The sequence below is a fragment of the Bombus bifarius genome, unplaced genomic scaffold (genome assembly GCF_011952205.1).
Source record: "Bombus bifarius isolate JDL3187 unplaced genomic scaffold, Bbif_JDL3187 scf7180000007991, whole genome shotgun sequence".
NCBI lineage: Eukaryota > Metazoa > Arthropoda > Insecta > Hymenoptera > Apidae > Bombus > Bombus bifarius.
In genome coordinates, this window is record NW_022884372.1 from 187903 (window position 1) to 215805 (window position 27903).

The 27903-nt window shown below is 32.4% G+C and overlaps 2 protein-coding genes and 1 long non-coding RNA gene across 4 annotated transcripts; 2 read left to right on the forward strand and 1 right to left on the reverse strand.

Annotated features, from left to right (window-relative positions):
- The first annotated feature begins 934 nt into the window (after nt 1-934).
- Nucleotides 935-5596, forward strand: LOC117205491. Its single transcript, XR_004487245.1, has 3 exons — nt 935-2532; nt 5149-5464; nt 5524-5596. It is a non-coding gene; the product is annotated as an uncharacterized LOC117205491 (long non-coding RNA).
- Nucleotides 5597-7497: 1901 nt separating this feature from the next.
- On the forward strand, nt 7498-27539 carry LOC117205490 (ras-like protein family member 10B). The gene is made up of 5 exons (XM_033443940.1): nt 7498-7723; nt 15513-15673; nt 20240-20476; nt 22498-22701; nt 26236-27539. Exons 1-5 carry the CDS (start codon nt 7498-7500, stop codon nt 26359-26361), a joined length of 954 nt encoding a protein of 317 aa, XP_033299831.1. The 3' UTR covers nt 26362-27539.
- Nucleotides 23235-25856, reverse strand: LOC117205489 (GATA zinc finger domain-containing protein 15-like). 2 transcript variants are annotated; one of them, XM_033443938.1, is made up of 3 exons: nt 25714-25856; nt 24929-25280; nt 23235-24841 (listed from the first exon to the last, which is right to left on the reverse strand). In XM_033443938.1, exons 1-3 carry the CDS (start codon nt 25752-25754, stop codon nt 23549-23551), a joined length of 1686 nt encoding a protein of 561 aa, XP_033299829.1. In that variant the 5' UTR covers nt 25755-25856; the 3' UTR covers nt 23235-23548. The 2 variants fall into 2 exon arrangements, with proteins under 2 accessions (XP_033299829.1, XP_033299828.1); XM_033443937.1 differs by having other exon boundaries at nt 23235-25280.
- Nucleotides 27540-27903: the final 364 nt, after the last annotated feature.

The window sequence follows — 27903 nt, forward strand, 5'->3', positions numbered from 1 at the left end:
CTGACAAATATCATCGAGAACTATTTTTTAAAAGATTACTTATACTTAAAGCGATTTTAAGGGATTAAAGCCTTAATAAAGAACGTTATCTGTTATTACATTTTATACAAAAATTTGACATATTTGATACATGTATATTTTTATATTGCCAATGTAAAATTTGAAGTTTTAGAATCAACAATATTTAAGAATTTAACATAACTAAGAAGTAATTGTGTTCCATACGCAATAATAGTTCACATTTACTGCTTGCAACCATTGTATTAGATATAAAAGCATACAAAGTTTGCATGTAATTGTTATTACTTTGTATACAATTCTGCATATATATTACATTCCACGTCACTCGCATGCAAAGTTTATTCACGACTAATGTTTATGTTTTCTCAACATCTCTCATACATCGTGACAACAAAACTAGTACAAAACGTAAATGACAGAAGATTAAGAACATCCTTGAGAACCTTTCCAGAAACCGGACGACAATAAAGTTGCGAAAAGTTTACTTTCTTTCGTATTATTGAGATTGAACACGTCACGAAAATACCATAAATACCAAATACCATAAAAACGCAAAGAAATGTAACTAGCGACCTCGTGCACTTCAATAACTGAAATGCAAGTTTTACAGCAGTTTTACTAGTTTAGACAACGCGTCTTTATATTCATGGAAAAGCGCCCTCGATAGTCGACGATTATAACAGTGATCGTAACTCTTGAATTCCTCACCGGTGCTCAAAATTTTACGTTCCAATCGTATTCTTTATTTCGCCAAGCAAATAGGTTCTCCGTGATTTAAAAAAAAAAAAAAAATGTAGCCTGCGAATAAAACGAGAAATCGGGATATCGATAATGATTTTTTCGTATTTTCCCTATTAATTGAAGAAAAATTTTAACGGTAGAAAAATACGATTGAATCGACAATGATCCAAAGAACAAAATAGGTTTAACAAAGCTTGCGTTATGACGTAAAATGTTCTCTATCGTCATATATATAAAATTATAGATAAGATTATAGATAAGAGGCTAAACTATTAAGTGGTAATATTGGTAAATCCAAGAACGACTATAAAATAGTGACGAACGAGCAAAGACTCTAGAGGCAATGTGACGGAAAGAAATTGGCGCGAAGCCCGGCTCGCATGCGCATTGTCAGAGTGACTCTGTCGGTAGTTTCGATCGTCCAGGGGTCGACATCGTCGTCCACCGAACAGCTTATCCTCGTGCTCTCGTGATGCTGCCTGTGCTACTCCGTTTTTCAGCTTATTCTTTCGTTTCGTGATAGAACGGTGCAAATATTCCGCGCGATCGCGGCTCGCGATAATCCGCTCGACGAGAAGCGGTACGTGTTGGTCGGTGATTGCTTGACGACAACCTGGAACAACGAGTAAAATACATCGTCGTTCCGCGCGAGACACGTCTACGAATGAAAACGCACGAGATGCTGCCCCCCAGACCAGTGGACTCGCTCGACTCGCACTCTATCGACACAATTCGACCTGCCAACTCGTCCACATTATTACCGACGATCTCTTAATCGAGGCGGTCACGCGACTGCAAACGACACTATCGTCGCGTGTCCAACAGTGTCCGGCAGCATCTTCCTTCTTCCTCGAAAGAAGAATCGGCAAACGGAAGTTTGCCGCGTTGTAAATCGTTTCGGTAGAATCGTTTACGTTGCGAAAATTAGTCGTTTCGCGTCTGTAAATCAATTTAACGAGGGCGACGGTTGTGCGAGCGCGGACGTGTAATTTTCAATCGATCACGGAAACACGGTGCGCGGTCGAGTGATCGTGCAATCATCGATTAAGTTGTCGGAGTAAATAGGTTAACAGTGTGCCGCACGAGAGAGCGATTCGCGAGCGAAACAGGTGGATCATTTCACAGATCGGATGAAAAAGTGATCGCTTAAGTCGAAGGAATAATCGATGATTGATAATGACGATGGATAAAATTCGAGAGAATCGAGCGGCTGATCATCTTGAGATATTACATAACCGGTGCATAACGATGAAAAAGTATTTCGGCGAGTATATCGGCGAGAGGTCAATAAAAATGAGGGCCACGAACGCGAGCGCGGTTTCTTAAATAGCACACCGAATCTCGAATGTGTCCGACAATAAATCAATGGATCGGCCGCCGTGCAATTAGAGTAATTACGCATATATATTGTATTTTCGATTGTTTTGTAGATCGATGAGCACGGTATTAGAAAATAATTAATACGATAAATATAACAGAGGAATAACGTGAATTAAGAAGCGCGTTCGATCTCTACGGCGATATTAAGACGAGATAAATGGGATCGATATAAAACAGGACACCATTGGCTATATATATGTGTGATATTGGCGATATATTTTTTATCAGTGAGAATATTCGTTTTAAAGTGATATCGTGAAGCAGAGATTTGCTCAACTATTTTTACTCGGGGAAATTAGTGAGAAACTTCTTGGGAAACACCGATAATCATAGGGACAAAAACTGCGAGCGGCAGGAGGAGGCGAAGCCTCCCGCCGCAAAAACAATGTCGTAAGTATTGTCACGTTACGCTGCAAATACGATTAATTTAGACTTCGATACGTGTTAAATCGTTCAAACATTGCTAAATACTTTCTTTCGAACGCGCGTAGAAATTTTTAAGAATGTGTAAATAGCAAAAGATCTCTTTAAAACAATAATTAATTTAATTGATCGAAAAAATTGTATTTACTCATATTTATTACTGAATAATGGCAAATGGAAGAAATAACGTAATATTATTTAGTTTAGTCTGCACGTTTTAGCGTTTTATCTATTTTGAATGTATCTCTTTATTCTCTGAAATAAATCTTCGCTCTTTGTACACAATATCAAATCTCTCGTAGTTGGTAATTAGATATTCTGAATACAAGAGACAAAGCAAATTCAATAACACTTCGCGTCCCTTTTCTTTTGTTAGTTACTTTCGACCCTGTAAATTGTTAATTTAACGTTCCAAGGTTGAGTGTTCCGTCAACGGAATTGAGTCAACAATTATCGATCACGCTCAACAACCTTAGAATTGCATATTAATAAAACTGATATCATATCAAACAAGTAGTAAAGACTTTGAAAATTTAATACCAAAATTACAGTGTTCTTTGGTATAAAATATCAAAACTTTGCTATCTATTTTAATATCTGTATTATCGAAATGAATTAGAATCCAATAACAGACACATAATACTTCAGATTCAAAGCTTAATGCATATTTGCAACCAAAATGTTTAGTCACCAGACTACGAAAGCAATAACATCAAATATGAAACATTCGACTAAAACGACTAACTTAATTTGATTTAATTATATAGGGGGGGGGGCAATCTATAATGTAGTAAAAATAAATAAGCGCGACATAAATTGTGTGTTAGGTTCATTAGGCATAGAATGAATCACGATAAATACATGAAATATGATACGAAACACATTGATACGATACATGAAACATATCATGACAAGTTCGTGTAGCTCTATTATAGCTATCAGAGTTTCATGCAGGGTCCGACTGTAATGATCTAAAATCATATCAAGTTCAAAAAATTATGGAACATTATTGCGAAATCGTGAATGCAGCTTTTATAGAAGAAATCCGCAAGCGACGCTTGAAAAGTATAGCAAGTATAAAAATAAGCAAGTAACGCTTAAGAATAACTAAAGATACTCACAAAAACGAGCACAGACAGTACTTAAATGTGTAGCGTGTCGTATATGTATTTCAGAACTGGTACAGTACAAACGAATTTTTCAGGAAAAACGGGAAAATATTTTTAGACTTGCAGAAAAATTATTTATCTTATAAAATATAATGTTGACAAGAAGAATACAGTCTAAGTAAGAACCGTCAAATATTATTCTTGTAATTACGTTCATTCTTAACCCTTGAAATACTCCTTTGACGATTTTGATGTTCTTCTAACAGAACTGAAACGTTGGACAGAGTTGTGGCATTTTTGAAATACACGCGCAATATAAAACTTGATCATACAAACTGTCTTTCGGAGAACGAAATGCATTCTACAGTAGCAGAGAATTCTGCAAATCACCGGAGAACAGTTAACAAATAGCATTCGTAACACCGATGTCTCGAAACCAGTCGCGATATATCTTGATATTGTGATACATGAACAAACATGAGCCCTACCTCGGTCTATTTGGAATCTTCTCGCGTGACGCTGAATTCATGAGAGTAACTTCAAACCGCCCCGATTCTGATCGTAAGACGAGGATCTTGAAATCAAATTATCCTAATTCTAGAGTCATCGAGCTCGCCTCAGACTCGTTTCGCATTCCTGAAACACGGAAGTCATTAGTAACTGGTCAAACTTTAGATGACTTTGGGTAGTTACAATCTTCAAATAGTTACCTTAGGTAATTAGGTGACTTTAGACAGTTCAGACGCTTATTTAACCGTTTGAGTGCCAGGGGTCTCTGAAAAAACAGGGTCGAAAAATCCCGAACAGCACGATGTCCTAAATCGATTGCGAAGAAAAACAAGCGGCGAAACAGCGCTCGTCATATTTGTTATTTTTATGACATACATCTATATTATTATATATCCGTACTATCAGTTTCTAAATATTTCGAGTTTTGTTCAATAAAAATTATTGAGAAGATAACAATGAAATACAAAATACCGTCAGTCGTTCGTAGCGTTTAAATGTACTGGGACTTTTCGACACAAAATCTAAACAGTGCGCTCGCGCTGCTTGAGACTCAAACGGTTAACAAACCGGTTAACTGCACAAAACAGAAAATATGGAAAATTGATGAAATTATATAGCATAAATAGCCAAGTGCTTTGACGTTACAATATCACAAATTTCAAGAAGTGGAGTAAAAGTGAAGTAATCTTTGGCCCATGAACGACTCGGTTACAATTACGATAGCTGTAATAGGCTTCCTCAAATCTGTCATTTGATGGATCACATCTTATGTATCCTGTGCGTTTTACAAGACGTTTCACAAGACAATTCATTTTGTGTCTAACATCGTTCTTCTCTTGGATCCATACAGCTGGAATCAAATTTCCAAATCAAAATACGTCGAAGTATCCTAACACCTCATCTTTCTAATACTCAGACGTAAATCTCGTGGCTTAAGAGTTACAGTAGATAGTTGAATTTTCAGGATCGAAAACTAATCCGAGGCGGCTACCATAGCCTCGGGGCCAGCACGATGAAACTTTAGAATTTGGGGCTGTGTTGAGGCGAGTACTGTTCGTAGCTGAAAAGATGGCTAGACGCAGGAACAAGAAACGTGCTCTGCTTTCTCCTCCTTCGATCCGTAAATCTACATGACAGATTTGTAGACACGAACATTGCGGTCAATAAAAATAAACGTGTTCTATTTTTAAGATCCTGTCAACAGAAGATGGTTCTTCTACGTTATAAACCAATCAGGCCTACATTTCAACTGCGAACAATAATACAACTTCTGAGTTAGGGTGAGAAATCTTCTACATCCTAGGTCAGTCTAAAATATGCTCTAAAAGGAGATTGACAGTTCCAGATGATTGTGTGATTCGAAAAAAACTGCATAATCTCATAGTGAAAATGACCATCTTCACGTACTTGCGGTTCTTCGAATTTTAATCGCGTTCTTATTAATACGCTGTGCTCTGTTCCAAAGGTTCGAAAATATTCCAGTTCGCTTCTTCAACGTGTGCAATTATTCATCTATGATCATGACGATAATTTTCACGTCTGCCTTGACATGCGAAATATTATATATAACAAAAAAGGTTAATTTAAAGATATCGTGCTTGTCTCATTTTATTTATATATAAAAGATAAAATGTCAAACACAGCCGCTTGTAAATGAAGAGAGATAAGCAAAATTATTTCATGTATGTTTACTTAAATAATATTTACTTAAATTATATACGATCACAGAGGAGAATGCTATTAGCATAACTGCATTTAGTACATATCTCGTACAATTCTATTATACGATTGTTTTTCAACAGAAATAGCCACAGCGATGAAGCTGCGAGACCAAAAATATTTCTTGCCAAGTGTCACGATTCCGAATTCTTTGTTATCGATTCTTTCAGTTGCTGTAGTATTTGTCTCGGCTCTTATTGATCCAAATATAAAGGTATCAAGTTCTAAGAGTCTCGGATTCTACATACTTATCGAATCCCACAGATTCTAATACGTTTCTTTCAAATCCCTTAAAAAAGATTGTGTGTATCGAGCTCTATAAAATCGTAATTATTGGAGTTATGTAAATTTCAAAAAGTAGACATAATAATATAGAAAGACATGGATTATTATAATCGTTGGTGCAGCATTGGTCCATTGTCGGTATTTAAATCTTATTTTCTTCGGGGATACTAAGTAGCTTATACATCTTTAAATCTCACGTATTACGTCTGGCTTTTAAATAAGAAAGCATGAATTCTTCTTCTTAATCCTCGTAATAATCTTGCTTTATACAGTAATACAGCTATTATCTTTTAAATTCACTACGATGTCTAAAGTGCTTATTGCATCTCACATGAGAAGGATCTAATATTTAAAAGCTTAAAAGGAAAGTGACTTTTATTAATGAAATAACCTTTTGAAATTTGATCGAGTATATTTTCGAAAAATCTTTTTAATACATTTAGTAACGTAACAATACCTTTTTTATATCTTCTTCTGCGATGATTGAAATTGATACGAGATTGGGTATATTAGGTATCATCCATATGGCTATCTAATCTTTAAAGCAACGATATGAACAACGACATAATTAACGCAAAGGGAAAATTACAGGTTAGTCAATTACGTACACGCGTTCAATACGTTTGTTTAATTACATCTGGAATTAATTACTTTAATGTAGCGTTTATGCGCGTACTAGGCAATTAATGGAAGAACCCTATGATGTAACGCGCACAAATTACGATCACAATTGCTGATTTGCACGTTAGTCCATTACTGAAACTGCAAGGACTTAGTGTTCTCACTGGACTGACCCTAAAAGAAACAGCCAATCGATTTTTCAACAAAAATAAAAATTATCCACTTCACATATGAGAGAAATAAAACGTGAATATATTTATAAAAATTGCCAACAGTTCGATAAAAGCAGTCTGTGTCTCGAACCTGTTTTAAAAATACTATATACAAAATTATGATGTCATTTTCTGTAACGTAAAAGACTATCGTTAAGCTACGTAAAGAATTAAAACAGTTGCAAACTAATCGATTTACTCCTCTTCGCTCTTCTGACCCTAAAACCCTCAGTTTTAATTAATCCACATTCGAGGAAAAGGGGGGAAAGAATTTGCCTCTTTAAAAGTCTATATTACGGAAAAAATTCTGATTTATCACAAATTCCGAATAAACGGATAATATAAAAAGAAAAAAGAGGTGAAGAGAGAAGAATTTGCCTTTTTTTGAGTTTTTAATGGAACGGCAATAAGCGCGTGGTATCTCGGCGAGCTGAAAGGTGCCAGAGAGCGGTGAGCACACGCGTCAATCAGCGTCGATGATCGCTCCTTGGAGTTGGTCGTACTCAGGAGCACCGATGCCAGTCGGGTTGCGAGCTTCGACCGCGAAGCTCGGCCCAGCACGCGGCTTCCTCCTCGCAGGTGCGACAGTTCGCGTTCATGCCTCGACCCGTGGAAATCGCGCGTTCACCTCGATGGACCGTACGAGGAGAGAGAACGACACGCACTCCAAGCCGACACTCTATGGGAACAAGCGGCTATTGGGTAATCAATCTGGAAAATAAAAAAGAAAAACAAACCTGTGACGCGAACTGTGATTTTAGTTGCAATCGATTTTTGTTGATCTTGGTTTTCCGAATGAACACTTTTCGAGTGAACACTTTCCCATTGTGTTACTTGCATCGTGTTATTTACTTATCACTTAGGGGTAGATTTTAGCGAATCGCGATAATTAAGGCGCATTGTGATTTCCATTCGAGTTTTCGTTTTCGACTTCGCGATCTTTGGCCGTTAAAATTGCTACCGTTCCGCATTAAAATGAAATTTTGTAGTACAGCTCAGCATCTGTAAGCAATTTGATCGTATTTTCCATGTGATCCTTGGCTGCTAGTACCGCGTCTGGTTTTATGCTGCTTCCTCGCCTCAAATTTTTTGCCTTCACACAGTACGTGGTACAGTATTCGTTTGAATCTTGAATTGCTTGGTGAACAACAGTTTTGCTTCGTGTTGTTGCATCGAATTACGGTTTGTTGGATTAGGAAAATGTTGATAATTATGGTTGTTTCGTGATAATTGTCACGATTTTCTTTTCAAGTGTAGTATTTGCCTTCCATTCACATGTTGTATTTTTTAGTGAGAATTTCTGTTATCTCTTACCATTTAACTTAGCGATAATGTTTTTTTAAGCGCTGATTAAAATACGAAGTTAATGTACTCTTTAATTCATGTTAGTTTGTCAAAGCGTTGTTTTCGTATGGAATTTAAGAATTATTCAATAATGTTCATTGTATTTCATTTTTCTTTATGTTTTCTTTTTATTTAAATTTACTTCTTTTATATTTTATATTTTGATACGACTATTCTTATATCGAATTCTCATCAATATTTATTGCATTTTTTTTTTAATATAGTAACACAAATAAATATAATATAAGTAATTACTAACGAACGACGTAATAGTAATATAAATAGGAACTGCTATCAAACGACAAGATTTCCGATATTAACGAGATTCTTGATTTTCGTTCGAATGTTCGTTTTTGGTTGTGTTTATTTTATGTTAAATATTGGTAGAAAGTACACATTTCCAATTATGTTGGAATGTAAATTTTGCTTAAGGATGAAATTTATTTATTTGGAATATGAATATTTCTTGATCTTCTTTCAAGCAAACAATTACAATTTCTTCAACAGCGGGGAATTATGTCTTCGATTAAATACTTTTGTGTTTAATTTTTCATTGAAAGTCAATAAACGATAAAAGAAATGAACATTCGACTGTAAAACTCGAATATCTCTATGTGAACAGTGCTGATAATCTGCATTTGAATGTGAGATTTGCTTAGAATTCAATTTTCGTGGAAAATTTCATATCTCGAAAACGTGTGTGCCGAAGAAGGGTGTAAATAAGTTAGCGATTTGAAAAATTTTGTGATTCAGCGTAGAAAACCATGTTACGAAATTCAATTCGCCTGTTTCTCTAATAAATACCGTTTTTATTCGAGTATCACGGCCGAAGTAATTTCGCTTGTTGGATTGAAAAGATTTGGGTGATAAAAAGGTCAAAACCTCGATTTTAATCAAACAAATGGATTAATATATAGCGCGTTCGTAGGCAACAAATGTGTTCCCGTGATATTAAAATGCCGTGTTGCTGAAAAATTTTAACGAATTAAAAGCTTTTATCCCGCTGACAACTGTAAAAATCAATTTCTATTTAACTGTCTTATAATTATAAAGTCCTTGAAACAGATGTGATCGGTACCAACGTCAAATTGAAAGTTCGTTTGATAATTTACTATGCAACATTTATGTCACAAAAGCGAAATGTTTTTGAGAAATATCATCAAAATTTTTGAAATTTCGTGTGATCATAAAATACTTTCAAAATACGATTAAAGATGATTATCTCGTTTGCGAAGAATCGAGAAACGAAGAAGCGAAGAAGCGATGAATACAAACAAATCGATATTTACGAAAGGAAAAGATCGATCAGATTATCGAACGAGCGAATGGGAATTTATTGATTACAAAATGGACAAATAAACATCTGAAGAAAATATCTTCGATAAATCGGTATTTAAGATCATTTACGTGCATTCGTTATAATATTAAGAACCTACAGCAAGAGAGAGAAAAGAAAATACTCATAGTACAATAAGCGTTTTATATCCTTTGCATTTGTTCAAATGCAAATTCACAAAGAATCGCATTTCGAATAGCAAATATGAATCTTCTTTGGTTCCCACAATCTGTCAGTTTTTTCATTAAAATCCTGCCAAATGCAGTAGTGCGGTTACATCGCTGAAAGAGATGCAGCAGTTGAAATAAAATTCCGCCATTAATAGTAAAAAATATTCCGCGTCTATAATAAAAAGGGAGCAAGAAAAACCTCGATCGATCGGACTTCTTTGTGGCAAAGGAACGAGCTTCGTATGATTATCCAAATAAATCGACCAAGTTAGGAAGAGAGAATTACTTGTATCCTGCTACACGTCGTTTAAGCTTCGATAAAAATAATTGAAACAAAAGAAGAAACGTATTTCCATGTCGAAACGCACGGTTGTCATTCGGTTGGTTGTCTCTGGTTGTCATTCGATTGGTTATCTCTGGTTGTCCTCGTGGTTGTTTGAGCTCGGTTCATCGAATATTCTTCAGAAGAATAAAACGAATTCCATGAACGTCGGTTACCCGGCGACCCAGACGAAAGAACCTTCTGAATTTATCATCAAAACGTGAAAACAATACCGTGAGATATAATTATCACTGTTACACATGGAAACAACGATATTATTGGACATCTAATAAAAGGGACTTTGTGTGACCACTGTAATAATTGTCATTGAAATGATTTTAACAGTGGCAAATTTGATTTGCATCGTTTCATATAATTTAAAAAATATTACAACTCGAGTTACAGATATATCTTCTATGAAAAGGAAGATATAATAAAAACGATCGATAAGAGAAAATAATCCTTGGTTTGAGGATATTTAAACGATGCAAACTTGAAAAAGTAATGAAGATATCGCGTAAAATTTTTAAAAATTCATTTTTCGAATTTCGATGTATATACCACATAAAATTTATAGAAAAAAGTTATTTTACCAGTTTTGAAATATCGTGAAAAAGGAAATGAGCGAAAACGTAATTTTTATTCTATTTTGAAATTTATACGATTTATGATACATGTAGTGTAACAACTCGCTATGATGTATAAGGGTGCTGTATATCAGTTCTCGAGGCAATCTATCTCGAATTTCGGAGGCTTTAAATTGGTGTCTATATTTAGACACACCTGTAAATCACATAGCGTGGCAGAATTAAATTCGAGAGAAGATAACAATTAATAAAATCTATTTTCCTTTTATTTGTTACATCTAATATTTGCGAAATAAATATTTAAAGACACGACATATGTCGTATTACAAGGTAGCATAAGTGTACTGTAAGGTGACTTAAGTAGTAATGTAAGAAAGCATGTAAACCGGAAGTCGTCCAAAGCCGAAAGGCAGGGACTAAGTTTAATAAATAAAATAATAATAATAAAATATTTAAAGACACGAGAGAAATTAATCTTAATCACGATATAATAATAATATAAAATTTTGTATCTTCATAGAAAATTCGTATATTAAATAAAATCGTATTAATTGACATAAAGAATATGTACACGAATGCACCTGTATCTTTTGTAAACATTTATTATTTATATCTCGTGTTACAATTTTACAAAAGATATTTTGCGCTTTGTAATTAGGAATAACCCAAATAAAAATAAAATATTCGTGATTGTGGTATTTATAAAAATTTCAATAAACATCGAATTACTCCCGAATTATTCGTATAATATAGTTGTCACGAAAATTATATACACATATAAAATACAAAAACGCGCTTACTTAAAAATTGATATTATGTACAGCTTAAATATGGAAAACGATATTGTTGGGAGATCACATGACGATCGATGTACCTTGCAGAAATGTGTTTGGGATGACCGCCAATTACTTGAAAAAGTTACACGATGAAGATATTCCCGACTCCCTTGTTTCCTTTAAAACCGAAACTTATTGCCACGAAGAAACTTCCGTAACGATAATGGAATTTCATCGCATCACTTATGCAGATTATCATGGAACAGTAGATAATGGGTCGACAGCGACAAAAATATAATTATTTCGATATTAACGTAGCTTGCGTTCGTTTCGAGGGTGCAAAAAGTTTAAAAATAATCACAAAATCTCTCTGTTGTATTTTTGCGAGAAAAACAATTTCTGATGGTCACTGAAAATAACATTTTCATTTATATTCTTTTAATATCCAAAAATTTAATTTGTTAAATGTCAAATTTGATTTAAAATATCATGAAAAAGATTTTACTCGCACGTTCCATCAAAAGTGACTATTATTCATAGGTGAGAATTTTCTGATTAAATGATATTTTGTTTCAAATTTTTATAACTGTTAACAAAAAAGACTTGGAAAATGAGATACGAATTTAATGATAGAAATAAAAAGTAAAAGCGATCTTCGTATCTTTTACTGGCTAAATTATGCAAGTTCTTGCCTCTTCCCGTTTTTTAATAAATTCCAAAACTTTCTAGCTTTATTACTGAAGTTAAATGCTCTGTCTTTATGTGTCTATCTTTATTTTTTTACACAGCGCTAACCACTAAAAAGTGTCGTGTTATTTAAGAAAATTAAAATAAATTGTTATTTTCATCAGTGTCATAAACTGTCAAATGATTACGATATACATATATTAATATATAATATATATATTTAATACTGTTTTTAACGTAACCTAAAATTATCAATCTATTCATATTATCTTCCCCTATTCCCATCTTTATTTTTTATCATAACTCCCTATTTTTAACATTAACTTTAGTGTTTGCAATTATTTTATACCTCACGTTTATCTGGTAAATATCAATCTCTAATTAATACACAGAAGGTAACAACGAATTTGTTTCTCGTAAACAAAGGTAGCAAATAACATTTTAAATGGATGAAATTAAAAATGAAAACCGCTTGAAGCGGTTTAATTGCCCTAGAGCTAGGTTCCACAATTTATTGACGCTTTCCTGTTAATTTCTAACTACATATTACGAAGCTCCATGGGCGATTACGTTGCGTTGTTAGATTTGGACCAAATTCCATGCATACGAGCCGCGCTACGCCATTAATATTATAGTACTGCTATAATCAAAGCTCTGTATAATGATCTTAATTCAAAAGGGCACAATGGAACGTTGCACGACAGAAAGCGTTTGTATAATAGGTTGTCCAGGCAACATCACGTTCGAACATCATAATAAATGAATAATAGAAATTCGAATGCAACGATAATTCTTTTGAAAAGACCTAGCTTTCAAGATTTAACAATATAGCTTTTAAGATTAAATATTTCTTTAATTCAAACGTAATTACGAAAGATACAATGAATATTGTTATACTTTTATGAATAGTAATAATTAACGCTCCATGTCATACGTATTTCAGCATTGTTTTTCTTACAAAAATAACAAATAATTATCTCTCTCTGGCGTTAACAAAATTTAATAAATTTCTGCGTAAAGAGATTATTAAAAAAATATTGGTATATCATTATTCGTCAAATAATCGAAATATCCATTGGACAAGTGACTGAAAACATAAATTTCACGTTTTCCAAAGTTTATACAAATATTACGAAAGTTCAACGTTGATTTATGAAATTCAAAATTGGTAATTTTTCATTGGAAAACGAATCCGGAGAAAAGTCGGAAAATGTTACCAACAATATTTTAACAGATATCGTTGAAAATAATTCACCTGAAAAATTGATCATTTCATAAAGCATTAATTTAATGTAACAATTACACGAACTTTTCCTTACGTGTAAACGAAACTTCAGTTATAATAATTTCAATATTAAAGAAAAATATTGTACATATATACATGTCGAGTTCTCATTAGGGTGTGTAACGAATCTTCATTTGGATTAGACATTGTTGTTATGCAACAGAGAAGATATTTACTAGTACAAATATGATTATTACAAAATTTGACAAGTAACCGTGGTGATTAGATACTCGAGATGCTAATGACAATGATCTTAGGTTCAATAACAAATCTTAGATTCAATGACAAAACGGTCAACGGGATAGCAAATGCGCTTTCTTCCAAAGTCTAAGTCGAACTCAACTTACTTGTCCACAGTACAAGTAGAACTCAACTAACTCTTTGTTAAAACGTAGAGTTTTCACTGATCGTAAAGACGGTGCGTGTAACTCGCTGATGAGATCGCACGACAATGAGACTGATGAAAACTCTCCTCTCCTTACGATCGCGTTCGTTTATATTATATTGGTCCAGAGGTACCGATAAAATTCCAATTGTTAGACGGTTCCCGAAGCAGCGACATTGTTTCTGTCCGGAGTTTGATTATTAATACAATATGTGTGTGTCCTACGATATTGATACTCCGAGGCAAAACCACACGTGGCTTGATTTGTCCTCGAACATGTCACGACCGCCACACTTCAAATCCGATGGACTGATGATGGAGATAAAGATGTGGCGACATTCGACGACAATGTATGTCGCCGAAGTGCCTAATGAGCCATCGATATCCCAACGGTCCTTCCGCCGAATGTTCTGGAAGAAGGCGTGCGTGGTAACCGTCGCGGACGTTTAACAAACGCGCGGATAGTGGAGATATTGAGGGATGACAAAGAAAAAAGAAACAGATCCAACCGAAAGTCAAATTGTAAAATCTTCAGTCTTGGAAAGTCACGGCTGGAGTTCAGAACCAAATCGTAATTAGAGTAAACCAAGTGTTCAAAAATAAATTCTCTTTTTATTTTTGTATATTTTATTTTTATTTTCATCCGAGATTTCCTTTTTTTATTTTACGTGGCAAACACGTGTGCTTCTACAACTATATTTTTAAACAGAGCTATACAACTATTCCAAACCTCTGTTAGGTAAAAACGTCCATCCCGTGACCGTAGCTACGTTTAGCGACCAGATGTGTCACTTGGAGCCCAAGTCTACTGTCATAAATCTCGAGCAAACATAATCGGATTAAATCATGAACAAATACTTTTAAGTTTTATTATTTAAATACAGCTATGATAAAAAGTCTAGACTAAAGTATTGGGGATCTTGCAAAATATTCCAAAAGAAAGGCCCCGATGTTTTTTCATCTCCGACATATATATTATATATACATACATATACATGTCGATATAAAGCCACGTTATTTAATGAAATTTCTGATTTTTCGAGTCGTCGGTAATAAATAAATCACCAGACAGCTCTAATATTCCTATCACCGATTAAACGTGGCTTCATATACGACGCAAAAAGGCCGAGGGAAGCCTAGTACGTCACACGTAAAAATATTCGACTCGTTCATGAATAATAAATATTCTCGAAAAAGTTCCAAGGTGGTTGAAAAATAATCCAGAGGCGTCTTCGATATCAGCGAAAAAATATCGGGCTATTTGTATTCACCTTTATCGAATTATCATACTCTTTGTCGTAAAGTTTTTACAACTTTACAAATCCGTGATCTGTAAAGTGGAAGACCTGGATTTGACAAATACGTTTATTGCGATAACGAGAAGGGAAATAACAAGCATGGAGGAATGAATATGTTCCTAACGAACGAAAAGTATTTCAGTCGAAGTATAAACACGGAACGAAGATATTGAGGATAGACATTGAAGAGTAATGATAATGTTAATACTTATTATTGTTAACTCTGCAGAATATCTGTTATAGATGACTAAAATTTTGTGCCTTAGATGTTTAAGACATAAATTGTGTAAATGGTTCATAGAGCTCGATCTGGACTACTTGGAAAGGAGAGGAGGCGATACGATAACTTGTGAAAACGCCGAAAGTGGATCGAAAGAGGAAGAAAGCCCTGCAGACACTCTGGATCGTGTCAAAGTTGTGTTTCTCGGTGCACCTGGGGTGGGAAAGTCCAGCATAATTAGGGTGAGCACTGATTTCGTTGAATCGAATCGATATCTATCATCACTACACGTGTTAATAGAGATTCTTTCAGAGATAATTAGTAATAATTATTTGTAATTTTTCAATGATAATTTTTTACATTAAATATTAATTTTTCAAATTTTCCGATATTGTTGTAGTCAAAGGTGAAATCTTTCGCGCTGTAGAATGACAGAAATACACTGATTTTCGAATAAAAGTTGCTTAATCCAATAGCGATTTTAGTTTGTTAAAGTAAGTATAAGTAACACCACAATACTTAAAATATTCGAATTTTAATACTATATCTGACTTGATGTTCGAATTATACATTTGAAATATATGAATAAAACTAGAAACTGTTAACTATTATTGAAGCAAGTGCTATCAGCTTTTCATTCTTTTGAATACGTTATTTATTTATTGTAATATCATGAAGCGTAATGATGAGAATGCTGGGATTTCGACACAATAAAACGTTAATTCCACGATGAAAGCTACTATGTTATTGATATTTATCTTAGAAACACGAACTAAACTAGCTAAAAATAACACGACCAAACATGACTATATCTTCCACCTGATTAAAGCTTTTGCTATGCGATGAAGACTTTTATTATTTGAAAAAGAAAAAAGATACAGTTTAACAAAAATAGTAAAATATGTACATCAAGTTTTTCGTTTGCATTTACTGTTCGTTTCAAAAATACTCGATTAACAGCAGTGTGATACAGGTCAAATTTAAATAACTGCAATTAAAATATAAAATTACATTTAAAAACAAACTTCGAATCGTATCAAATTATTATTCACAATATTTTAACATCCCATTCAAAATTTCTTATGGAAAATCAATGAATTTTTAAACACGGTATTTTCTGCACATCAAATTTTAGAATTCTGTTCCATCAAGCAAAAGCTTTTTATCGACAAGGAAAAGTAACTTCAACGAGTAACTTCCACATCTGTAAACATACTGAAAGCAAAGAAATGTTCAGCATGACCTTTGTCGTAAATTCTATCGCAACTGGTTGAAGGGGATAATTTCTTAATACATCCTATTGCACCCTTGCTAATTAGACACTAATTTATGAATACACGACACATATTTGCTCGTTTATACTTTCCCTTGTTGTAACAAGAAATTGTCAAAATAAACCTTGTTATCGTGATGCACCTTGGTTTCCGCAGTCTCTGTCTCTTCCGGCAATTTCGCGTATCGTACGAAACAATTGAAGGATCTTGAACGTGATGAAGAACTAAGTACGAAGCGTAAATTAATGCCGCGGGCACGTAACACGGCTATCGCGTAATTAAACGCAACTGCGCCGACGAATGTTGCACTTCCGCGAGATATTTATCATGGCAACCCGATTTAACAAACACACCCTGCTCGTTAATAAAACGTTAGTATCGTCGACTGGAATGAAAGTTATAACGAGCGATACTAAGGCAGCACGAACTCTTTTCTTTCATTATTTTATCCGGTTCTTTCTTCTCCTTTCCCTCCGTGTGTTCTTGCATTGAAATTATTCGATTTGTTTTATACAGTGGATCCTTATTTTTCAAAAGAGCATTATTTCGTCAAGATACATTTCATTTTAGCGTGTGAAAATTTAATACCAAAATCCATTGATACAAAAAATACCAAAAATTTACTATTATTGTTATCTAGAACTTCGCTAGCGATTTTCTAACTTTTGTTTGGTAATCTTTTATTAAACAGATTAAGTAGTAATAACAAGTTAAATAAATTGAAAATATCAGGAAAAGGCAGAGTAGTATAATTTCTGTTATTATTCATCTTTCGATAGAATTACGATGAAATTTAATATTTCCTTTCGTTTTATGGATACATAGGGAAATTTAAGGTGTCGAAACTGCGAAGAATAAAATTTACACATACTACTCGAGGGAAGGTCGTGAAAATAAGAAAGTGGAAAAGCGAGACCTGTTAACGCTTTAACCTGTTAAAGACCACGATCGATGTTCGTAAAAGCTCACTGGGGACTGAAAGAAGTCACGCGTGACTACATTTTTTATGAATCCTCCAGACGAATGTAATAGTTGATAGAATTTTATGTAACATAAGAAATTATACCATGAAAATTGACAGAGAAAATAAAAAATGTATGAGTTTATTTAAGAAAATAATAAAATTGATTTTGTAGCGAAATCTGTATGGAAACGATAGGATTTAAATAAACACGATAGGATCACTAATTATAAAGAATATGAAAAAATAATAAATTAAGTTACTCGATTAAATTATTAGCTAAAAATTCATAATATTTTCATTCTGAGATCTATATTTAATTTTTTAAATTAATTTGGAATTAGATAAATGAGCTCAATAATAAATAGATCGTTAAGTTTTCCAGAAACTGATATCGATTTATTTTTATGCAATTTGAGTGTTATTGAAAAAGTACGAGTAAGAAGCTATAATATTTTCCAGTGAATATTGAAAAATCGAGAAGGAAAAATACAAGTTTACCACATGTGCATAATATCGACATTTGTGCAGTCGATAAAGCTAGCAAGAGGTTCAGCTTTTCGGTTCAACTGTGACGAACATCGCTTTACAAGATGCGAATGACTTCCGCTCATTTCCGAGGCCATTTTCCGGTTACCTGTCGCCTCTTGAGGAAATTGAAAGTCGTTGAAAAGGGGAGACGGAATATAGCATCGGGAAATGTGTCAAATACAAGATTTTTTATTAAATTGCAGTCCCATATATAAACTTTCCTCCTCTAAATAAAATTCTTTTCGTTTCTCGATTTTAAGAATATTATTTATTTAAATACAGAAGCAATAAAAATACGATAAAGTTGTTTCCCTTAATTTTTATAGTTCTTTTTTTTAATATGCGATTACTATTCGAATCTCGTGTGTGGTTCGAGTGACGCAAATTTGTTAAAACTTCATAGATAATAAAAACGTCTCTCTTTTTCTTTCTTTATCATCTTGAATTATAAACGAATGAATATCTTTTTAACTAGACTTTTTAACTGCATGCATTCAATCGCATAAGCAAAATAAAGCTATAAATGCTTAATACGTTTTCTAATTTATTTTATAATATATTCGCTATTCAAAAAATATCGTATACTATGCTACAAAATATCATATATTTGATTCTATGATTATTTTAGATAATTGTATTTGCATTTGAAAAATTTATCGATACTAGCATGACGTTATTAAAAATTCAACAAGTGAGACAAGTTGACAAGTGGTATGTGTAAATATATAGAATCCTTCTTCATGTACCATTCTCGTGATATATCGACAAGTATAGCGATGCAACAGGCAAGCTATACTATATAACAAGGCATATACACTACACACTACACACACGCGACAATATTGTATTTCGAAAGTACATATAGAAATTCCAAGCCTTGGACACTTTATCCCATCGGACTCCCATAGATTTCATACTTTACCTTATACATTTTTCTACTATCCAATATAACCCAACACAATAGCATAGTCCATTGGATAAATCGTTTTGCAATTTCCATGAAGCAATACTCCCTTAAATCAAAGGTTCTCATCCAGGTAGCAGTAAATTTTATTTGCTTCCTTTATCTTAAATTGTTCATTTAATTTTATAGCCGCCTATCATTCCGAGCGATTACCTTACAATACATATCTTCCCATAAATTTTCATCTTCTTGCAATGAAATTACTTGTAATTCTATATATTTCTTCTCCCTTTAAAATACAGGTGCAAAAATCATCTAGTTTACTGTATATTCTACATGTATTTATAGATTACATTGTAAAAATTCTTACAAAAATGAATGAATATATAAAAATAGTCGAGATAAATTTTTAGTGATATTGCCCTTCTTGTATCAATGCAAAAGCTTAATTTAAACTAGCAGAATAGCGCTATATTAGTGTGATTTTTAGCTATATTCTTCATTATAGTTCTAATAAAGTTCAAAAACTTTTGTATAACGTAGATAATATACCCATAGTAATAGAAATTTGCTGTAGTAAATGTCCAAATATGATACTTTCAGTGTGAGTCACTGTACATTAGTCACTGTATCTTATTTTAATTATAATTTATACAGCAGTAGATCGTGGGTACTTTACCTCATCGTTGCATTCCAACAGATGAAAAATGTAAATGGAAATTATTTTTAAAAAATTACCTCAATTAAGACATCGTTTAAATCGCATGAAATCACTAAGAATATTTAAGTATAATATTATTATTAACTTTTTAAATCTCTTCAATATTTATTTATAAATTTCTAAAATTAGTTAATCTCTAGATATTTAAAAATCAACATAGCTACTGTTACGGTCAATAACGAAATTAATTTAAACCCATATAAAATACCATCTCTCTCTCTCTCTCACTCGGGGCAAATCTAAATCTACTCTTTGATAAGTCGAACGAATCGTCGATTGCGTACAGCACTTCAAACCAGTTGATAACTTTCGAGTTCCCCATGAAGTTCCAGGGTTCTCACCATTTCTTCCCGTTAACGAGAACGACGATCTAAATCGTAAACCGACACCAGTGTTAGTACTCGTTTATGGTTGCAGCAATTCGTGTGGAGCGAATTCTGCGAGGAATACAAACCGACCGAGCGCAGAGAGACTTTCTATCCGAGCGTGGTACTCGCCGATCGATTGTACGAACTAAAAATCACAGATCTACCGATGATCCCGTATTTTCCGGTCAGCTCGCACCTCGAATGGACGGACTTCCGTTATTACGGACTACGAAGTGCGAACGCTTACGTTCTCGTGTTCGATCTCAGTAATCAGGACACGTTTCAGGTACGTATATAAATACGAAAATACATATATTGTAATGATTATAAAAAGCGAGCCATTGGGCCACTACTAAGCCTGCATTTATAAGATGACTTCCGTACACTTCGCCGATTTCTATGATTTTCCAATACGTCGTTCAAGTTAACGTTGTAAACAGCTTTTTCTAGTACGTACGTTAGATGTGTTCGTACCGCGATTCGTTCGTTCATACGCCCCACGCTTCAACTTCTAAACACAGGAAGATAAGAAACAAAACAAAAGGAAAGAGACTTGCAATTAATTAAGCTACGCGAGAACCATGAATACACATATAATATCATGTCCGTAGATAAATCTAAGCCAAAACTAACTCACACTAAGATAAAAAGTAGCAAAAATATTTTTATGAATATTTCGGAAACAAAGTCAAGTAGCAATTACCGTGGACAGTCTGGTAGATTTTTATCAACAAGACCTGATTATTACTAAAAATATATGAATTAATGATTGACTAATGATCAAAAGCAATATTTATAAACGGTATCTTCTCGTTATTATTAATCGAAATATTATTATTGGAAGTAATTGCTATAGTCTGTCAATCAATACGGAAGATTCTTTTCTATGCTATCTATAGCTTGATAAACAGACAAGCTGTGTACGTATAAACTTCTTAAATAAAAAGTTGTTCCATAGTGCGACTGCTTGACACTTATAAATCCTAAGATATCCTCTTTATTATATTAATTTCCAAAAATAAATTTTATCGTGTCGTAATATTCTACGGTAGCTTTAATAAAGGATAAAGTCGTTCTTTTTATATCAATATATTATCAACGATTTATTACATTTAGTACAAAGCTACTTCGTAAAAGCTTCGAATAAACGTGTTTATCCCTGAGAATGTTTTTAAAAACATTTTTTTCACCCCAATTGCCTCCAGACACCCCCATTTCATTAGAGACCTTTCTTTATGCTTAACAGAGGGGTGGAAACTTTCCTTATTCGATCTTTGTTGCGATTATCGTTCTTCTTTATACTCTCTCTACAGCGAGATGAAAAATATGCAAAAACTTGAAAAAAAAGAACTATCGAAGATTCTCGTTACGATATTCTTTTAATTTATTATTGCGGTTAGCATTTTAATGAATTTACCGAGTCAAAAAGCTTGACTTAGGGAATTTGTTATCAGTTAAGGAACACTACTAGGTTGAAAATGACTAGAAACAGAAACAAATGGAAGAAATGTTACTGAACAGATCTAAATCGACTTTATATGGTTACGAATATCGATAGTACGAGAAATAGAGTTTTATCAGTCTTTCGAATGAAATTTTGCGATATTCTGAGTAGGGTTGTCCAGTTGAATACACAAATCAAGATTTACGTATAATAATGCTTGAATCTTCTGCAACTGGTGTTTTAAATTATATTTTTCATGTACGCTCTAAATGCAAAACGTCGTCTAGTTTCGATTGATTTGCTTGATTTTCGCGAAAATTATGCAAAAAAAGTTCGATTCTTTCGTTTGTAAAACTCAATAATTAGACTACGTGGTGGTTAAATCATTACTATTATTAGTAAATTATTATGCATCAGAGCCCTCCTAACCTATGGACAGGGATATTTCATCCACAAAAAACGTCTAGTACTGAATCTATAAAAGATCTCAGACATTTCAGGTATCTCGGATATTTATTAACACGCTGTATATTATGATACTTTTATGACTACTGTAACGTTACCAAATTGTATCGATATATAGACTGCGGATATTTATGCAAATTTATATTTTTATAAACGCAATTAGAAAGATAAAATTTAGACAGAGGTTTCTTTCAATTATTAAATATCTTAACTAGTATTGTACTTTACATATTTTACATATCTTTACGTGTTACGTGCATTTTATGCGTCTTTGCAATTTTACATTTCCCATAAATGTATAAAAACTCAAAGTCTAATAATATGTATGCGATACTATAAAATATGATAGATATTACTTATATATCTATATTAAAACACTTTCATTTATGACACGACAGTATATTAGGACGTTACGAGAACAAATCTACGAAGCACGGGATATGAGGGGCATACCGTTATTGGTAGTCGGGAACAAGCAAGACGAATTGTCGCCTGCGGCTGCTTCCGGAACTCGCTACAGGGACATCGTTAATCTCGTTCGGAAGCACTGGCGATGCGGCTACGTCGAATGTAGCGCCAGATTTAACTGTCGTGTTGTGCAGGTACGTATGATATAAATGTATATTATTAATACGTTGACTGTTATGGCGATCAGTAGGGTGGTCTTTACTTTTTTACCTACGATATTTTTGTTAGTCTTACTCGCCTATATTGTGACACTTGGAAAGAGAATGATATGTACAAAATTTCAGAATAATTGCTCGAAAGAAAATGTAATAAAAACAGAATATATATATATATATATATATATATATATATATATATATATATATATATATATATATATAATAAAAACAGAATAATGTATGTATGTGTGAAAACTTTGGAATTCGAAAATTTCGAAATCTGATGATCTTACAGATTTAGATTGACACATCCTAAACAATGATCTTGAACTACTCACGAAGATAAAATTAAAGTATTAGGTTCTTCATAGATAATACATTTGTATAGTAACATAAATTTATTACGTAAATCAAATTACGCAAAATAAGCCATATAAAAAAATATTTGTTCATTAATATATAAAATAAACTTCTACTTAGATAATATTCATAAACTTATATAATAATAATATATAATATTCATTTTTATGTGAGCTTTATATAAATTACAAAATAAAAAACCAAAGGTAAATATGGATAATTTCTTAACACAAATTATCATAGCAGCTATGCTTCAACAGTACTAATTGATCCCCTAAACGGGTAAAACGGAGATCGGCTTTGGTTAATTGTTCATTGGGCCCAACCTATATATCTGCCAGTAAACAGTAAGAACATTTTATACTTTTACTGTACGAATGACTTACAAGAATTTTTTCTCCACTTGAGGAGTTAAGAGACAAAAATAAAACACAAAAAATCGTAATTATCAATATTAACTTAATTACTGTATGTATTTATGTAATACCACTTGGCATATCATTTGTAACTTTTTATCCATATTAGATTCAATCTGATTTACTGAACTTCCGTTTGAATTAAAGATTTTATGTTGAGTAGATTTTATCCAATACTTTCCATTTGAATTGTTTGTGTTTAAAAGAGCAACAGGTTTTTTCGATACAATTTGAGAATCATGGTTACTTTTAGCTTTTAAATGTATATTAAAATTAAGTATTTTGTTAGATCGAAAGGTATCTCTTTCATCTGAATCAGGTCTTGGTGTTAGAACTTCTGAATTATTGAATGGAATAGGTTCAAAAATTAAACTTTCAGAGTCTTCAGAATATGTGTCTTCACTTACATCTACATGTTTAATGTCTTGTGTACACATGTTTCTTGAACTATACAAAGACACTATGCCATGCTTATTACTTATATCACTGTCATAATCTGTTAACCGTCTTTTCTTTGTTATTGGCCCATTTTGAACTAAAACTCGTTCATGATCATCTAACTGCTTCAATGTATCTGTGATATTTTGACATGATGAATTTTTATTTAGTGTGTAATTTGTACTTTTCTTTCCCACTGTAGAATATGTTGTAAGTGCTTTAGTTATGTTAATATCTTTTAATTTATCGAACATGGATGATGGATTTTGTCCACTTTGTAAAATATCATTGTTGTTACCAGTTTGATTTGAGGTCTGCTTTGTATTTATGATGTTAGTATCCATTGTATTTGATGATATTTCATTATTCTTATCTTGTCTAATATTCTGCTGAAGTATAGTATTATTATTTCTCTCCCAAATGTTCTTCTCTGAACTTTTATTTATGTTTGATGATTGTTTTTTATAAGCATTTGTTGAAAATATTTCATTGTAACTGCTACTTTGTGAAGTTGTTTCACTTCCTACTATTTCCAGATCATTACTATTAATAGCCCATTTATCCTGTTCATTTGAAACAGTACGATTACAACTATTAATGATTCTAATCCACTCAATATAAGAATCTTTTAATTCTTCTTGTAGTTGAGATAGTTCCTCTTTTAATTTGCTCATAATACTATTGAAAATGAATACTGTATGATTAGCATCCTCCAATGTTACTATATCTTCTGTAGTATAGTTTGATTGTATCTTAATTATGTGGAACTGATGTTCTAAAAGTTTATCTTTTAGCTCTTCTACTTTTCCTATAATATAAGGCTTAAAATTTTGAACAATCTTCTGCGTCTTTTTATTTTCCTGTTTTCCTATTGTTTTCCTTTTTATTTTCCTGTTTATTCGCTGCAAAGCAATGGGTATGAATGAATTTAAATCACGAGAATAATATTTTATTTTACTATACTTATGTTCTTTTTTATTAAGTCTTACTTTTTCACTTTTTTTGCATTTTCTCATATTATCTTGAACTTGTTTTAGTTTATTCCTTATGATGCTACTACTATCAATCATATTTATATCACCTTCTTGATTATCAACTCTCCTTCCTTTATCCTTACTATCTTTTTCAAATGTGCCTACGTGTCTTTTAATGTCATGTTTTTGCATCTTATAATGTACATTATTATTTGAATTTTTTCCCACGAAAGTATATATATCATTCATTGTATCAAAATTTTTTGTTGTATTACATGAATATTTATTATGTATTAACCCACTAAAAACTGTCTCATCACTAAGTTTCTCTGTCAATGAAGTAATTTTGTTTATAAAATTTCTTTTCCTAAAACAAAACACACCCATGTTTTTTATCTTTGCGATACATATTTCATTAATCAATATATTTTATTAATAACGCTCCTGTATACATTTCATCTCAGAATACATATAAATATTGATAATCTTAAACTTGATAACATATTTGAAAATCATTGAAATCTTATCTGTATAATTAACCTATTTAAATATTTATAATTAGGCAACTTTTATCCAATCATAGAAATTGTACTTTTATTATCATTACCATATTTTAGCGTTAACGACCATAATTACTTGCCAAAATTATTCTTTTATCGCTACAAATATAAATCATCATATTGTATAAAAGAACTACAAATATACATTGTACATTGACGAAACATATGAATATATCATACTTTGATTATAATTTATTGATTATAATTGATACTTATTGATTATAATTTAAGAACATTTACCTGGGAATAGAAGATATAATAATAGATTTACATACATACATACATTACTTAATTATTCGAAACGATAAGAGAATTACGTTTTGATACCTCATCTCGCGTTTCAAATTACGCATATGCGATGTGAACAACCTACCATAACCTAATAAAACCGCTACTTCGAGAAATTTTCGCCCCCTATAATGCCAAAATGAAACTGCTCATTAAAATCTTTTATAATTGAAAATACATTCATAACTTGTTTATGTTAATTTGCAAACTTCTTTTGTCTGGTAATGCAATAAATAAACCATTGATCAAAATTAAACTACTTTAATATTTAACCATTAACAGTTCCAATTGTATATGAATTTACTAAAGTATTTTAACCTTAAACTTTGTTTATCTAAGTAAAAAATATTAATAATGCAATTTTTTAATATAATTTTATAAATTTCATAAAATTTAATATAATTTAAATAAATTTTAAGAATAACATAGAAAAATTATTTTCATGAACTAAAGTACATTTTTTGCGTCTAACAGGTATTCCGTGAACTGATGAAGAGTATTCAAGCCGTCGAAGGTAGACCACCTTCTCCCACGCCAGCACCCTCGCAACCTCTACGATCTCACTCGCACGACACCAGCGAAAAATGTATTCTTCTCTGACATTGAAGCCAGAAAATCAACGTGCTCGATTTCTGCGACCACATCATCAAAAGAAGTTGCTTCTATCTATACCATGACACAGGGTCGTAGTTAACTCGAAGCGGATACGAAAAACAAACGTTGTGAAAAGATCCTCCATGCAAAAGCTCAATTGCACGCAGAATCCCAAATTATTCTCAATATCCCTCTAGTCGAGTTGTAATCCGAAACAGGAGTCCACTCAGGAGCCTTTTGTGGTTCATTAATCGACAATGCAGAATGCAGTATTGTGATTGTTGGAGACATCGAGATTTTTCATGGAAAGCATGGCCACCTTTTGCGCATAAATGACAAATATTCTAAATTTAGTACAGTTTTCTTGTGTCTTTCGTAAATTTAATGCTGTAAGTACAAACTGAAGCGAGTAAGGAATAATTTCACTGTTATTTTTTTAACAATTTTAAAGTTGTAATGATCGTTCGATCGCTTTTCGTGAAAGATCTCTCAAAGCTCATGAATTATCAGTATTACGAGAGTATGAAGTTAGTAACGAAGGAAATACCGAATATACTTTGCGAATCGAAGAACCTTAATATCTCGTCTGTGAATATTCCCACCGAAACTGCTCATCGTGTAACTTTAACACTGAAAAATAATGCAATCATGTTGTACAACTGCACTTTCGCGTCGAGATCGACGGAAAGATTGCAAATACGTATGTATGTACGTAACCGACTGCCGAATCCCTCTATGTACAATTTCATTTCTACGATTTACTTTATAATTCGCTCTGTAAATATATCATGAATTTCTTCTATTCTGTACAAACAAAGTTTATAAATGAATTTATCTCACTTTTTCAAATTCCTACATAAGATTTCAAATAGTTTAACATGCGTAATTATATAAAATTGAAATACTACTTTCATTTTTAGAAATTCTTCATTAAGAATATATGTATCAGAGATAAATTTATTTATAGATTAGAATTGGTTATTCTATATACACCTCTAAAACCCATATTTTGATGAAAAATTAAGAGATCTATTGTAATTGCAAACGCAATAAAGTTCGCTCTATTTTTCTGTGATATGTTTTATTGTATAGTTCGTTGCTCTATTATTATATTGAACCTCGAGTATACGAAATTAATATTTTTAGTTCACTTTCCAATAATGCATTCGGCCTAATAATAATAATAGTAATAATAATAATAGTAATAATAATAATAATAATAATAATAATAATAATAACAATAATAGTAATAATAATAATAATATTAATATTAATAATAAAAATGATGATAATAGCGAAGAAATAAATGTAATAATAGCGTGTTATTGAGAGTTACCTCAAATCAAGCAATAGTGTATACAATATACATATATTTTACTATACTGTTAAGGAATTAATCACTAGCCGTAAGCGTAGCTATTCATATTGTGAAATACCGTACACCTATACGTATGCAGATCTCTGAAAAGTACGTGTTATCTGTTGTTGTCGTTTGTACGTATTTTAACGTAAGAACATAATATTATTGGCTCAACAATTAAGCGATTG

Coding starts and splice junctions, on each gene's coding strand:
- LOC117205490 (XM_033443940.1), top strand. CDS start 7,498: ATGATCGCTCCTTGGAGTTGGTCGTACTCAGGAGCACCGATGCCAGTC. Junction 15,674..20,239: donor GAAAGTCCAGCATAATTAGG/GTGAGCACTGAT, acceptor TTATGGTTGCAG/CAATTCGTGTGGAGCGAATT. Junction 20,477..22,497: donor GTAATCAGGACACGTTTCAG/GTACGTATATAA, acceptor ATGACACGACAG/TATATTAGGACGTTACGAGA.
- LOC117205489 (XM_033443937.1), bottom strand. CDS start 25,754: ATGTATGTATGTAAATCTATTATTATATCTTCTATTCCCAG. Junction 25,281..25,713: donor ATTATATCTTCTATTCCCAG/GTAAATGTTCTT, acceptor GTTTTGTTTTAG/GAAAAGAAATTTTATAAACA.